Source organism: Typha angustifolia, chromosome 11 (assembly GCF_048772165.1).
Source record: "Typha angustifolia cultivar Huaian chromosome 11, ASM4877216v1, whole genome shotgun sequence".
NCBI lineage: Eukaryota > Viridiplantae > Streptophyta > Magnoliopsida > Poales > Typhaceae > Typha > Typha angustifolia.
In genome coordinates, this window is record NC_133249.1 from 2,438,919 (window position 1) to 2,453,290 (window position 14,372).

Here is a 14,372-nt window from a genome sequence, read left to right on the forward strand (position 1 = left end):
ATTTATTTATTTATTTTATTTTTTTTTGACAGAAACTCAGTGTCTCTTTGTTTTCCGTATTGGTCCTTTAAGGGATTGTTTTAGTTTGCACCCTGCCTTGTCAAAATATTATATTTTGCTTCCTATATTCTCACTATGTTTAATTTGACCCTGTATTAGGTTACGCCTCCACAAACCATCGGCAACTGATGGCCAACGGAGGAGCGCCGGCGACGAACCGTAATCCTAACTCCAGACCGAAGAATCCATCCTCCCTAAACCCTAACTGGGCGCAGCTCCAAGAAAAGCTCAGAAGCCGCCGTTTGCCAAAACCCCTCGACCCAGATTCTAGAACCCCAGCTCTCCCCAGCTTAGGGAAGCGCAAGGAGAGGCCGGAAGCGGAGCCATCTCCTCCTATTTCCTCCGGTTTATCGCCGACCTCCGATGACACCAGGTGCTCCTCCTCCTCTTCCTCCTCTGCTTTGTGGTCTAGCTCGATTTCTTCTTACCTCAGTTGCTTTCCGATGCAGCTTGACGCAGGCGTTGGCTATGGATTGCGAGATGGTTGGCGTGGGCCCGCTTGGGAACAAGAGCGCCCTTGGAAGGGTCACTCTGGTGCGTAATGTTTCTTTTCCATTTCGTTGGTCTCCTTCGGTGGCCTTTTTTGGGTGAAAGATGGTTCCTTTATGACTGCCATATTGTTATAAGTAGTTTAACCATGTTGTGCTTTCGAACTTGGGCGGGAGTAGGAATTGTTCATGTTTCTCTACTTCCCTGGATTCTTCCTTATTCTCCGGCTCTCTGTCTTGAGTTCTCGTTATGTCTATGAATTAATTGTTGGGTTCATGGATGACATATCAGAAAATGGCAACATTATGTTCCTAAGATTAAATCATACTTCATGAAACATAAGAGTCGCAAAAGGATGCAGGAAAATTTAATCTAAAAGATTCAAAATACTGAAGTAGCTGAATCCATACCTGAACTTCAAACAACATGACCAAGACAGGAAATGACTATCATTATCATCTTTACAGACTTATTTGATTATTCTTATATTGAAACTCTATATTATTTCAGGTGAATTCATGGGGGAATGTTGTATATGACGAGTATGTGCGAGCAGTAGAGCATATAGTTGACTTCCGAACAAATATCAGTGGAATTCGCCCTAAGCACATGAAGAAAGGTTGGCAATCCACTATATCTGCTTTTCCCCTTTTAGTGGAGATATAATTTTTTGATGGTTTTTGTGGATGCAACTAGCATGTGCACGTTGATCTCTAATTCTGTGACTGCAGCGAAGGAGTTTTGGGCTGTCCAGAAGAAAGTGGGTGAGTTGATTAAAGGGCGGATTCTTGTGGGCCATGCTTTGCACAATGATCTTAAGGTTGAGTATCACCTGAGTTTATTTTCTCTCCAGTACAGTCCGGTGGTTAACTGATGAAAAAACTATTCAATTTCTAGGTATTATTACTAAGTCATCCAAAGAAAGACATAAGGGATACCTCATTATATGAGCCTTTTAAAAGGTTAGGCTTTATTTTCGTCTGATTAATGACTGTATTGCAGGCTTTAAGATTTTCATTAGCATGTATTGACATGTACAGCTAATATATCAGGGAGGGACGGAAGAGAGCTTTGAAGGATCTTGCAGCTCAAATTCTTGGTGTCAAGATCCAACAAAATGAGCATTGTCCTGTATGTCTTGTAGTACCTTCTGTATTTGGTACTTATAGAATTGAAATCTAGATTAAGTTTGTGTTGCATGGCTGGAAAATATTATGCTAGTCATTCCAAGGCATTTTATTCCTTATGCTCGTGCATGACCTCAAAGTTCACAATCTTGATCATCAGCATGATCCTTTGTTGCTATAAGGTCATCATTTAACCTCTGAACATATGGTTTTTTGATCAGTTAACTACTACAACTGTTTCCATCACATATGTCGTTATCCTCACAATGATTGCCGTCACCACATATGCTGTCTATGACAAACTATGTTTATCTGGCTATGATGTCTATCTGTAACATGTATATCCCTCTTGATAATGATAGCATATTTTATTGTATGTACTTTTGAGAACGATATCACTATGGTCAGAAAATCAGAACTCCATATATTGTGAAATTAATTTTTAGCATAGTAGAATCACCTCAATTACTCTCTTTACTTTGTGATCTTGTTCTTCCTCACTTCCCTTTGTATTGTTCTTTTTATTTGGTTTTGCATAAGACAGTTTTTCTTGACATTTTAAAAGCCCTTTTTGTCCTCAAATTGAGAATTTACAAGCTGTGAGAAGTTCATTGCTCTTGCAACCAAGAAAGATCTGGGCTGTTAACATGTCTTAGCAATCATCAATTTGGTTTCCATGCAGATTCAGGATGCCCAGGCTGCAATGTTCATTTATAACAAACACAAGAGAGAGTGGGAAAAGAGCATCAAATCACTGTTCAGGTCCAAAAGGAAGCTATCGAACAGGCGCAAGAACAAACCAACAGAGGAGGTGAAAGCTGATGTTTAGCCACTCTTGTTCGAAGACAGAACATTGGAGCTGTCATTTGATGCAATCACCAGTATTTCACATACCAATTTCAAACTTTTGAGTAGTAACTGGAATGGGCATGATGCTGATATACTGCCCTGTTTCTCCTCAGAAGGTGCATTTTCTTCCTACCTTAGTTTCAGAGCGCCAGAGCACAACTTTCTGAATGCAGAGGAGGAAATCAGCCATTCCTGCATGGCTTCTGACCTTAATACTTGTTGTTCTCAGCTTTCCAAAGGAAATGAAATTTTGACAGTTTTAACTTATGCACACACCAAATCATTAAAGTTTTCCCTAGTTGCTTTTAAGTTCTGGAGGATTGGCAAATTAATGCTTTAGCGATCAAATATTTGTATGCTGATGTGAGAAATGACAGTCATGATGCTTTTCCAGTGGTAAGTTGTTCTTTACCAAACAAGCTAATCACTTATTCATTCATTAACCAAATAATAAATTAATCTTTGCTACATGCACGGCATTCATGAATCAGCTCATCAGTTCTATTCATCTTCTTTTAATCAGGTTCAGACATTCAAACAGCCCGACAGCTGGGGCTTGCTCATTTAACTAGCTACTAGAAGAAATTATCTAGATCTCCATCCATGGCAGTATGTGCTGAACTTCAATCACTGGGCATAAGATAACTAAGAGGCAACACAAATTCAAATCAATACAAAGATGCCAGCTTAAGTAGATAAAAAATATATAGTAATCAATATATCATTCAACAGCAGCTCAATCTGAATTTTATCACTGACAAATAAGACAACCATGAGGCCATAAACTTGCAGCCGTATAAAGAAGCCAAATCATTCAAGTAAAAATAATGACAACCAAATTTATGTAAAATGCCGCAAATAGTAGGTAATTTTTATTATAGTAGAGCAGAACATCCATTCATGTCTATGGCACTGTCAGGCATTCGTAACAATATCCCAACCTAACATAATTGAATTTTTAGGTTCCCAAAGTTTTTCACGAATTTTAGAACTAATAAACCACAATGCATAACTTCATCATTGTAACGAGAACACAAAGTCTAGCTGTAGGGGCTAAAAACAACAAGAAGTGAGAGGAACAATAAAGTAGTTTACCTTAAGAAGAATTTAATTAGAGCATATAACAACAACTTACATTTGATATTGGCCTCAACTGGCCACCAAACTGCATGGCATTTTGTCAACTACAATAATGGTTCTGCTTAATATGATTACAATCATTCTCATTTTGATTCCCCTAATAGCCTATACATAAGAGGAAAGGAGGCACATGCCAATCTCTATACAACCACGGTTATACTATGTCACCTGGCATCACGTTAAAGATATGCACCAAGTAGATGGCTAGATGTTGTGACCTCACTTCAATTACAATTTGCATGGTACTGTTAGTGAAGTATTATGTTGAACAAAGACCACCTACTTCAAATGAAGCTCTCCTGCTGACCCTATATAATATAATTAAAAAGGATAGAGTCAATAGTCATGCTTGTTAAAGACAGAAAACTGAGGTAGATAACATTCAGAACTTGGCAGCCAGTAGATTGTCAACTGAAGTTGATTGAATCAGTTCCAAAATCTGGAATGAAAAAGGAAGCGGATCCAGCTGCCTCAACTGTCCTAACTTATGTAACATAGTAGTCATTTTTGCTCTCAGAAGAATATGGGTATTGGAGATTCGGCCCATATCCAGAGTTCTCATTTAAAGAAACCATCTGATCTAATACATGATAAGCATTTTGAGAATTTTCCTTCTGATTAATCATGTTGGAAGCGTAATACATATTCTCATTGACATCGTTGTAGTTGTTCTTTCCCCTGCCCCTGGAATTTCGTTTATTATCAACAGAATTGTCTGCATTAAGCCTTCCCATCTGCTGCTGCAGATCAACGAGTGAAGTACCGGCTAATTTTGCTTTGGTACTTTTTTTTGTATCGACCAGCTTAAACTCTAGCCTGTATAAGGCAAAGGCATCACTATCATTGCTCTCATATTCAAAGAGATGCCACTCATAGTGGCTCAGCGGTTGCGGATCCATGTAGTAAGACCTTTTCAGACCTCCAAATTCCTTCATTACCTGCTTCCTAGATTCATGCCAACCCCTACCACTGTAATCTGGCAATGATCTTTGCTTTCTATTCCCACTCTCAAATGCCCTTCTTGGCTTGTCAAAGAAAAGCCATTCTCTAATAGATTCACCTTCAAGAACAGAAAGATCAAATAGCTCTGCAACATCACAAGACAGGCCAATTATTAAAGATTTTTCTTGCTAATAGAATCTAAAATACATCGTTAACTAGCTGACACCAAAAAAATTGAAGATAAACACCATACACCATACCAGGAGCATTCCATGGAGACTTTGCAGTAGCAGCGCCTTCACATACTGGAATACCAACATTTTTTCCTTGTGTCTTTGCAACAAGAGCCTCAAACAATGGACCATCTTTGAGATCAATACCTCCCGGACGGAGCACTGGTGTCATTCCAGGAGGACCTTCATTAAATGCAAGATTAGCATGGAAGCTACTGCAATAATCATGACACCATTCTGATCCTTGTGCAGGACGAGGACAGTCCCAGAGAGCACACTTTGGCCTCAGAAATGCAGAAGGTGGAGGACATATTGTGGGTAGCAAGTCCGACATATGGGGAAACACATCACCACTATTTTGTTCATCGGTATTGAAATTGAGATATAGATTATGGGGCACTTCTTGATGCATATTGAGTGATTGATATTCCAGATAAGTAGTCCCATCCAGACAATTTAGGACATCCCCATGCTGCCCTGTTGGAAGGTTGCTTTTGTTTTCAGCAAAAAGGAACGTGTCTTCCTTAAGCTCCTGGTTCACATAATAGTTCTGAAAGGAGAGCAAATTACATAACCAAAATTGTCACAAATACAAGAGCAAGAAATTGAACAAGAATGCAAGAAAAGAGCTGGTAAATCACCAACCATGTTCTGAAGAATAAGAAGTACTAATTTGCTCTCAGCTACCAAATTTTTTTTACAACAAGATCTAGAAGTAAGAATGCTATGTACACCTCGCAAAATGTGCCAGATAAATTGTGGAAATAAGAAAAATTAGTTTTGCATTCTTCAATTTATAGGCCTTATACATTCATGGAATAAATAAACATTATAAAGCAGCACAACAGAATCTAGAGTGTAAAATTTATATGTGCAAAGCAAATGCAAAATAATGTGTACAAGACAATAAAGCACCATCTTAAAATTTCTCTCCGAAGAGCAACGCAGAAATTTAAAGTCCTAATAAATTCTTACTCTATATGTAATATTCTTTTTAATGACTGAACTGTTGATAGATCAAAAGAAAATAAATTATTTTTTCTTCAGCTAATCATTAGTTTGATATCTAGAATCAACAAGATTGCATTCCACATATTTATAAGCTTTTAAACTTTATACATATTCGAAAACAATGACTCTTTTACTATGAAATCACAGTTTGAACAATATGGTAACCTTATTTTCTTCTTTTCAAAGAAAAAATCATTCCACTGTATCAACAATTAAAAAGTTAATAAATCAAATCAACCTAAAATTTTATGGATATCTGCCTATGCTTTGACATTTAGTGAATTTCCTAACAAATTCTACATTGCCCTTCAACGCATACAACTACTGTGTACAATTACTGTTTAGTAGGGCTGTCAAAATAAACGAACAACTCGGGCTTAGCTCAGTGAAGCTCGAATTCGGCTCAACTTGATTAGAGATGAGCCAAACTCGAGTCGTCGAAACCGGCTTGAAATTAATATCGAGCCGAGCCTGAGCAGGAGCCGGCTCGCTCAGGCTCAATTTGATAGGCTCAGTACGAAAGGGTTCTTACAAAATCCTATTTCCAAATGTCCAAATCTCATATCTATCCCTGGCCAGCCTCCTCCTTCGGCACCGAATCGGCGTTTTGGAGGGCGATGATGCTACCTCCTCCAGTGGCAACGAGGATGCGAGAGCTCCTCGACCTGCCCGCCAAGATGGATCCGTTCCGGAACCGACTTGCCGCCGAGGTGACAACGGCGATAGAGGAAGGAATGAGGGCGATCGGATTGACGTTCCAAAGGGCGGTGATGTCGCGGCACCGACCGCCTCCTCCTCCTCAAGCTGCCAGCGGCCTCATCCTCCTCAAGCTACTGTGGTGCTCGGCTTCAGTTTGATCTAGCTTGGTCTAGCTCAATTCAGTTCGGCGTGATTTGATAATAGGTTCATTTCAGGCTTGAGCTCGGCTCAAGTTGAGATGAGCCGCGCTTGAGCCCAATTCTAAAGCTCAAAATTCATTTTGAACTGAGCTTAAGCCAGAGCCGGAGCTAGCTCGCACAGGCTCGTCTCGTTTAGACCCCTACAGTGTAGACCTCTCCACAACATTCACGACCCTTATTTAAGATCACAGCAGCAAAATAAGAATCTCAAAAATAAGATGTCATGGATGTGAAATTTGCTGGTTCCAAAAATTCATCCTTTCACAGCCAATAACAAGGTCATCTAGATATACGCACGTGAAAATTCTTTTAGATCCTTCCAAAAGGTTCAAGAACCTATAAATTAAAGATCCACTTAAGAATACAAAGGATTATATTTGAAAGCAGGTGCTTTTGTTATATGATCCCAGTAAAAAGAAGAAGAGAATCTGTAGCATCTGGAGTATCTTTCATGATAAGCCAATGCACCTGCAATTAAGGCAAATAAATATAATTTTGTTTTAACACAAATCACCGGAGTACAAAGGAAAGTCCCGTCTACACTAAAGTTGTTTCCTTTAGCTCTGTCTCCTTGAATACATTTTCTATTTATCTTTAACTCAAATCAAGTTCCGAATGCACACCATCTCTAAAAGCTTAACAGCTTAAGCATTTGGGTTAGTTGATTATGTCAGATGGCATTTAGAACAAGAGATATTGAGGGTATTGAGTTTGAATCATGTCAAACCTATCTATCATCACTCGTTACAATAAAAAAAAACTACACCAATTTAATTCAAAATCCACATCTTGAGCATATTACAACTTCTTCAGCCCAGAGGCGAAGGGGAGTTACTATTAAGGATTGAACTCTATTAGCTCAAATCTAATGCTTATAGGATTATGCCCTTACGTAGAATATCCTACAAAATAACTTGTAAAATGGTCTTAGGCGCCCACATTTGACCAAAAAAAATTTAGAACTTTGCAGACAATAATTCATTTCAAATAGGAGCTTCCCCTCAACCAGTGTAATCAGTCACCTGGTTGTTCTAATAAATAGTAACAGCAAAGCCTAACATGATTCTTATAACAATATATAAATGATGTGCCCTAAGTTTAATTCAAGGACCAAATAAACATATCGCATAAGTATAAGCCCCACATTGGGAAGTCTCAAGAACTGGAGTCAACAATAATTAAAGACCACAACACCAGAATTAAGCTGTAGAAGTTATCTTACGCGAAACAGATCACAAGCATGCGATAAGAGAACACTGAATTGAAACTAAATCGCGATCAACTTAAAAGACCTCATGGAAATCAGCAGTTCCTCCTCCTCCAACGCCACTACGATCAGGTTGTCCCACATCCTCCACTTCATGCTTCAAATTCCCCACCGACATCTTACTCGTGGCATCATCCTCCTCCTCGCTGAGCTGCAAAAGCCTCAAAAAGTCCGACGGTGGATTCGACGAGACACGAGCGCTTCCCTGCCCAGAATCGAATGAATCCATCACCAAGTTACAAATTTTGACTAAAAGCCCAAAGGAATCAATGAACTTACAATCAAAGAAGAGGCCGGCGAGGGCTCGTTGAGCTCGGCCTTCCACTCGCGGAGCATCTGGTGGACCTGCTCTTCAAGGACGGCGACGTCGGCGGTGCGGCTCTCCTTCCGCGCCGATTGGAGATCGGAGAACATCTCCTGGAGGTCATCGACGCGGTTCTTAGCCTTGTCCTTGAAGAGCTTGTGCGACCCCGAGCGGCAACCCTTCCCCATCAATCCTAACTTTCCTCTACACCAAATCCCTCCGATCGCCCCCAAGTCGCTTGGAATTGCACAAGATTGGTAACGGAGAAGAAGGGAAAGGATCGAGATCGAGACGACTATTAGAAGTGCTCGAGGATACGACCGAATCCAAATCTAAAGACGGGAGAGAGTAGGATGAGGAAGTAGGGGGAGAATGTTGCTCTTGCTCCCGTTTACTATCCCTCTCTCTTCTCTTCTCTTCTCTTCTCTCTTGTGAGTCACTTTTGAGTTTTAAGGGGTAGAGAGGGGGATGATTAGGAATGAGGCTTCTTAATCAAAAAATAAAAGAATAAGGTGGGACTTAAAAATAAATACTTATTACTGGAACACTTATCTGAAATTAAAAGTTTGTTAAAGCTTTTATCGAATTTGAATGCAGAGTGTATAGTTTTACTCATATATTAGAATATCTAGTAATTATGTTTATTATGTGTAAGTAACTAAATCTTCTCAAGTCATCCCCAAATTAACTAACATTCACCAGCTAGGACATTTTGAAACGCCAGAACTGGTCGAACTAGAATCTTAATTTTACGAAATCCTAGAATTAGTAACATTTGTTATTTTATTTATTTATTTATTTATTTATTTATTTATTATTTGTATCTTTTAGACATCAACTCCCTATAATCTTAAAATAAAAATATATCTCTAAGATTGTACTAATGTAACGATTAATAAACAATGTGAGCGTTTAAGCAAAATATCCTTGATTGATTGACTAACACGTAAGGCATACCTCAGAGAAGAAAGCCCGCAGCCGACCCAATCATCACATAAAGACGCATCGACAGCCGTTCACGTCAAATAGACGGCTTTGATTGCCTCTCGCCTCCGTACACCTTCCTCTTCCCCTGAACTGGTTTCATAGCGCAAAACGAGCGCGTGGATGGGAGACGAACACATCGCCGCCTAAATAACCGTCACTTCTTTCTCTCTCTCTCTCTCTCTCTCTCTCTCTCTCTCTCTCTCTCTTTCTCATGCACGCCTCTCTCGAAACCTCCTCCTCGAGGGTTTTAGGCGTCGTCTTCCTACTCAGGGTTTAAGGCGTCTTCGGATCGCTGGCGATGTGGGGGCTCGTGGTTCGCCGGGCCTCGGCCGGACGGAATCCGGACCTAGGGTTCCGGTCGGCCTCCACGACGGCGGGGATGACTTGCCGCGCAGTGGTGGTGCCACGGTTCGGCGGACCGGAGGTCCTTGAGGTGCGCGATGGCGTCGCCGTCCCCGATCTGAAGCCCAGGGAGGTGCTCGTACGAGCTCGTGCGGTCTCTGTGAATCCGCTGGACTTGAGAGTGAGTTCTCTATTACGTTCCTTCTTCTTTGGATCGATGCTAGTAGTTTGATTGCTTTAAGTGTAGACGGAATATATCTTCTGGAAATAAATGAAATAGATTGGTGTTGTCTTTTGCTAGATTAAAGGCAAGGGCAGGTTGTTCGGATTTTCTTTCAATGATGCACAAGTATAATCGCAAGCAGGTTTAGTGGATGAATTGAGAAAGAAAAAGATTGTAATGCGCCAGAGAAATGAATCGTTAGCTAGATTTTTCAGATCTTTATACCACTTAGATTTGCAGCTAAACTTTATTGCTAATTTGGGTTACGTAAGATATTATTGGTAGCAGTGGAAATAGTTTGTTGTCGTGCTAGTAAAGTTATTAACATTTACTATCTGCAGGTACGATCTGGCTATGGCCGCTCAATATTTGAAGCAGCTTTACCACTAATTATTGGTCGGGATGTTAGTGGTGAAGTTGCAGCTGTTGGGTCTTCGGTTTCTTCATTTACTGTTGGACAAGAAGCATTTGGTGCACTCCATCCAACAGCTGTGAGAGGCACGTACATTGATTTTGCCATTCTCTCAGAAGATGAGCTAACTCTTAAACCACCTTCCCTGACACATGTTGTAAGTAAATTTTTGCCGTTTCCTTGTCATATTATAGTTTTTTTCTTATCTTCTCAGCGTAGAAGGTTTTGCTATTTTCTGGTTGATGCTTATTGTGGTTAACATATTTCCATGTACTATGAGGAATTTTATTGTAAGTTATGCACATGATTGCATTTCTTTTGAGATTTGTTGTTTTCTAACTCTTTCATTTTCATTCATACTATACTCTTATAATGGGAGTTCCTTTTTTGGTCATGTGTGATTATTAGTTTTTTTTATATTTCATTCATTTCAATTCGAAGCCAAGATGGGAGGAAGGGCAAGTTTATTCATGGAAGGAAAGAAGAAAAGAGTATTACTACTATTGAATCTTAGAGAAGACTGTTAGGAACATCCATGGTAAGAACTCAATAGACCATCAAAAACAAAAGAAAGCAATTTACCTTAAATTTTCTGCATCGATATATTGGGACAAATTTTAAACTCTCTCTCTCTCTCTCTCTCTCTCTCTCTCTCTCTCTCTCTCTCTCTCTCTCTCTCTCTCTCTCTCTCTCTCTCTGAAAATTTGGGAGATCATCCCAATAGCACACAAGGCTATTTGTATGAGCAGCTTTCTAGTGTTCTCTTGCTATGGTTGATTTCAAGGGGTTCATCCTATAGAATGTGAAAGATAGTGAGAGTCATGAGAGTCATATTCAGGGACTACATTTTTCATCAGACAATGATTTAGAAGTCCTCCACAGTTAAAATAGAAGACCATAGTTACTATAAGTTTATAACTACTAACTAGAGGGGGCTGGTGTTAGGCTCTATGCATCATATGGTATGGTAATTGTAGATAACTAGATATCCTAGCATCTTAAGGGGTTGGTGGTTGGTGTTGAAATTTATAACTTGATTTATTATAGGACTGCCATCTATAGGCTAGTTGGCTTATGTATGTCCCAAAGATGACAACACCTTACATTAAAAATGTCAAAATCTGCCAATTTCTCTTCTGTCTATATCTTGAATTTTTTTGGAGAATGTAAGCTAAATAAGCTATATCCTAGAGTATTGAAACCTCCCAAACAAGCTGGTTCTGCATAGAGTATTTATGGTAAAGTGTTAGTAATTTTATGAATGATCTTCATACAACATTATGATTATGTAATCTCTTGATAAATCTAATAGAAGTTGATTGTTATCAACCAAGTTCTCTAGGAGTTTCTTAAGTTATTGTTTGGGTATTATTGATGAGTTCCCCAGCTATTAATATCTTTTGACTATAGCTGATAACAACTTATTATTTGTCAGTCAGTTTTCCTTGATTAATGGCATACATTTTACAAGGTCGACTTCCTTAACAATCTTAATATTTGTTATGTTTCAGGAGGCTAGTGCAATTCCTTTCGCTGCTTTGACTGCATGGCGTGCATTACACAGTACAGCTCGAATATCTAAAGGGTATGTGTATAGATACATCATTGTTCGAAAACACATTATAGGAAACAAGTAGTGTTATTAATTCTGTAATTATGTTGAAAAGGATATCAGATTATTGATCTACATCTTTTCCCTCTTCTTTCTGGGAATTTAGATTGGTTCGTTGGAGGTTTCAAATAAAGGCACTTGATCCATACTTGTCTTATTCGTTTCAGTATATTTCTCAAAAATTGATTTATTTCTTCTACAGGCAGAGGGTGCTGGTGATTGGTGGAGGAGGAGCAGTTGGACTTGCTGCAATTCAGCTTTCAGTAGCTGCAGGGTGCAGTGTGTCCACTACATGTGGAAGTGGAAGTGTTGAAAGAGTTCTGGCAGCTGGTGCCGAGAAAGCTGTTGACTATACAAGGGAGGTAATGGAACACTGTTCTTTGTTGCTCCTCAACAAGCATAATGATTTGGGTTTTCTTTGTTGCTCCTCGACAATCATAATAAATTGGTGGAGCATCTTCTCTCTTGAAGCACCATTATGATTCAGAACTGTGCCCATGCATTTAGCATGACTTGATCTGGTGTCAATGTTGTCTCTGCATGGTGGTTCATTTGATTGGAAGTAGATAGGATCATAGGAGGAATCCAACACAAATGGGGTGAGACTTATTAGAAGAAATTCTTATGGGAAAAGGTTTATATTCCTCAAATTCCCATCAATTGTTAATATTACAAAGGTGCTTAAAACTCTAGCTACTATTAGCTTCTAATGTTCTAAAATTTCACTGGATCTCCATTATTTATAAGCTTCAAAGTCGTCCACCACACTTTCGTACTTATTTTCTATTTATGTGATTTATTTGTAGTGAACCGTGCAAACTGTTATATAACTTTTTAATGCAAAAGTAGATGATTTTTTCTTATTAGATATCAAAACATAGACAAGTGAGGATAATAGTCAGGAGTTGAAGAGACATAATAATACAATGTGATTTGATTTGTTGAAGAGCTGAGGTTTAATTTCCAACAGTGGTATAAGTAATGAAAGTTCAATTAAAGTACTTTATATTTTTAATAGGAATGATATAGTCTCCCTTACCTAGTTTACAGTTCTGGACACATATTTATTGGTTATACTTTATGATTTTTCTTGTCTTAAATTTTTATTTTCTTTACATGCATCATGGTATGGTTCATTTTGCAGGATGTTGAGTCAGCAATTGAAGGTCAATTTGATGCTGCTCTAGACACTATAGGGGTACCTGAAACTGAAAGAATTGGAATTAATCTTCTGAAGAAAGGCGGTAACTACATGACACTTCAGGTAGTCAAATATCTTCTTTGGTGGTTTTCTGTGTCAGCCCTTCTTGTTGGGATACTTGCCTTAAACATTCTTCTCTATCTCACTTTGTTAGGGAGAAGCAGCATCCCTGGCTGACAGATATGGATTGGCTGTAGGTCTTCCTTCAGCTACAGCTATTTTACTGAAGAAGCAAATTCAGTACCGTTATTCTCATGGAATAGGTAACCATTCTTTTGTGTTCCTCTAGTTTCTTTATAAATAAAGTATCAGTACTAAAAGAAGGCCGTGATCACTGACGACATTCTACACATCTGTGTTAGTTTTAAGTTGTAAGCCGATGTCATCTTGGTAGATGAAATTGCTGGTTCATTACCATTCAACATACTTGACAAGTGGATCACACATTTCGATCTATTAAACTGGTTTTCCGTGCTATAACAGAGTAGTCTATGCGTCACCTTAAAACTAACAAGATGGTCTCCTTTACATCTTTGATTTATTAAATTTATTCTTAAAAGGAGAATATTTACAGAAACCTTCTTCTGAATCATTATCTGATATTAGGGTATTGGTGGACCTACATGAGGGCCGATGCTGAAGGATTAGATGAGATCCGGAGACTCTCTGGAGCTGGGAAGTTGCAGATACCAGTGGAGAAGACATTCCCTCTCAGTCAAGTAAGAGAAGCTCACAGGGTCAAGGAGAAGAGGCTAATACCTGGTAAGGTGGTGCTGGAAGTTGACTAATACCTACAGGATCTCTTTCCACAATAAATTTGGAAGAAATCTTGGTGTACGCTGTAAATCATAGATTGTTTTTTTTTTTTGCCTGAAACTGATTTCTATTGATATTGAAATAATCAATCTCTTCCTCTCTCTAAATTCTAGCGCACTCATGGTCGATTATAAAGAAAAAGAAAACAAAGGAAAAGAATAAACCCTTTTTCAGGGACATCTATTCGTTTATATGAACGTTCTATGAATGCTCAGTCTCCTTCAGACAAACATACATGTGCAGGGCAACTGCTGATAATTGAATTATAAATATTCATGCAATTTAAGGACTGACGAACAACTACGCTCAAATTAACCGAAGCTGTATAATCCAACAAAAAAAAAAAGTTAACCGAAGTTAGAGACATGCTGTCACGTTTAAATTTCAGAAGCCTATTTTAGTGGTAAAACAGCTCAACTCTGATATTGGGTATTATCATCTTCTCATCTCTGATGATA

General features: G+C 38.8%; 3 protein-coding genes across 3 annotated transcripts; 2 read left to right on the forward strand and 1 right to left on the reverse strand.

The window, feature by feature from the left end:
- Positions 1 to 118: 118 nt before the first annotated feature.
- Positions 119 to 2,834, forward strand: LOC140770204 (uncharacterized). Its single transcript, XM_073111262.1, has 7 exons — positions 119 to 433; positions 510 to 594; positions 1,060 to 1,168; positions 1,281 to 1,369; positions 1,447 to 1,511; positions 1,602 to 1,680; positions 2,359 to 2,834. The coding sequence occupies exons 1-7, from the start codon at positions 189 to 191 to the stop codon at positions 2,503 to 2,505; spliced, it is 819 nt and encodes a 272-aa protein (XP_072967363.1). The 5' UTR covers positions 119 to 188; the 3' UTR covers positions 2,506 to 2,834.
- A 763-nt stretch (positions 2,835 to 3,597) lies between these two features.
- Positions 3,598 to 8,781, reverse strand: LOC140770126 (transcription factor VOZ1-like). Its single transcript, XM_073111140.1, has 4 exons — positions 8,297 to 8,781; positions 8,043 to 8,222; positions 4,868 to 5,390; positions 3,598 to 4,752 (listed from the first exon to the last, which is right to left on the reverse strand). Exons 1-4 carry the CDS (start codon positions 8,507 to 8,509, stop codon positions 4,151 to 4,153), a joined length of 1,518 nt encoding a protein of 505 aa, XP_072967241.1. The 5' UTR covers positions 8,510 to 8,781; the 3' UTR covers positions 3,598 to 4,150.
- Positions 8,782 to 9,398: 617 nt separating this feature from the next.
- LOC140771477 (uncharacterized) lies at positions 9,399 to 14,038 on the forward strand. The gene is made up of 7 exons (XM_073113054.1): positions 9,399 to 9,831; positions 10,215 to 10,442; positions 11,797 to 11,870; positions 12,100 to 12,259; positions 13,042 to 13,161; positions 13,253 to 13,361; positions 13,705 to 14,038. The coding sequence occupies exons 1-7, from the start codon at positions 9,607 to 9,609 to the stop codon at positions 13,884 to 13,886; spliced, it is 1,098 nt and encodes a 365-aa protein (XP_072969155.1). The 5' UTR covers positions 9,399 to 9,606; the 3' UTR covers positions 13,887 to 14,038.
- The last annotated feature ends 334 nt before the right edge of the window (positions 14,039 to 14,372 follow it).

Bases quoted from the DNA above. Each gene is read 5' to 3' on its own strand.
- LOC140771477 (XM_073113054.1), top strand. From the start codon at position 9,607: ATGTGGGGGCTCGTGGTTCGCCGGGCCTCGGCCGGACGGAATCCGGAC. The intron at 10,443-11,796 runs GTAAGTAAATTT...GTTATGTTTCAG, and splicing joins CACCTTCCCTGACACATGTT to GAGGCTAGTGCAATTCCTTT. The intron at 12,260-13,041 runs GTAATGGAACAC...TTCATTTTGCAG, and splicing joins CTGTTGACTATACAAGGGAG to GATGTTGAGTCAGCAATTGA.
- LOC140770204 (XM_073111262.1), top strand. From the start codon at position 189: ATGGCCAACGGAGGAGCGCCGGCGACGAACCGTAATCCTAACTCCAGA. The intron at 1,370-1,446 runs GTTGAGTATCAC...TTCAATTTCTAG, and splicing joins CTTTGCACAATGATCTTAAG to GTATTATTACTAAGTCATCC. The intron at 1,512-1,601 runs GTTAGGCTTTAT...CTAATATATCAG, and splicing joins TTATATGAGCCTTTTAAAAG to GGAGGGACGGAAGAGAGCTT.
- LOC140770126 (XM_073111140.1), bottom strand. From the start codon at position 8,509: ATGGGGAAGGGTTGCCGCTCGGGGTCGCACAAGCTCTTCAAGGACAAG. The intron at 5,391-8,042 runs GTCTTTTAAGTT...CTCTCCTTTCAG, and splicing joins GAACTGCTGATTTCCATGAG to AACTATTATGTGAACCAGGA. The intron at 4,753-4,867 runs GTATGGTGTATG...GTGATGTTGCAG, and splicing joins GTCTCCATGGAATGCTCCTG to AGCTATTTGATCTTTCTGTT.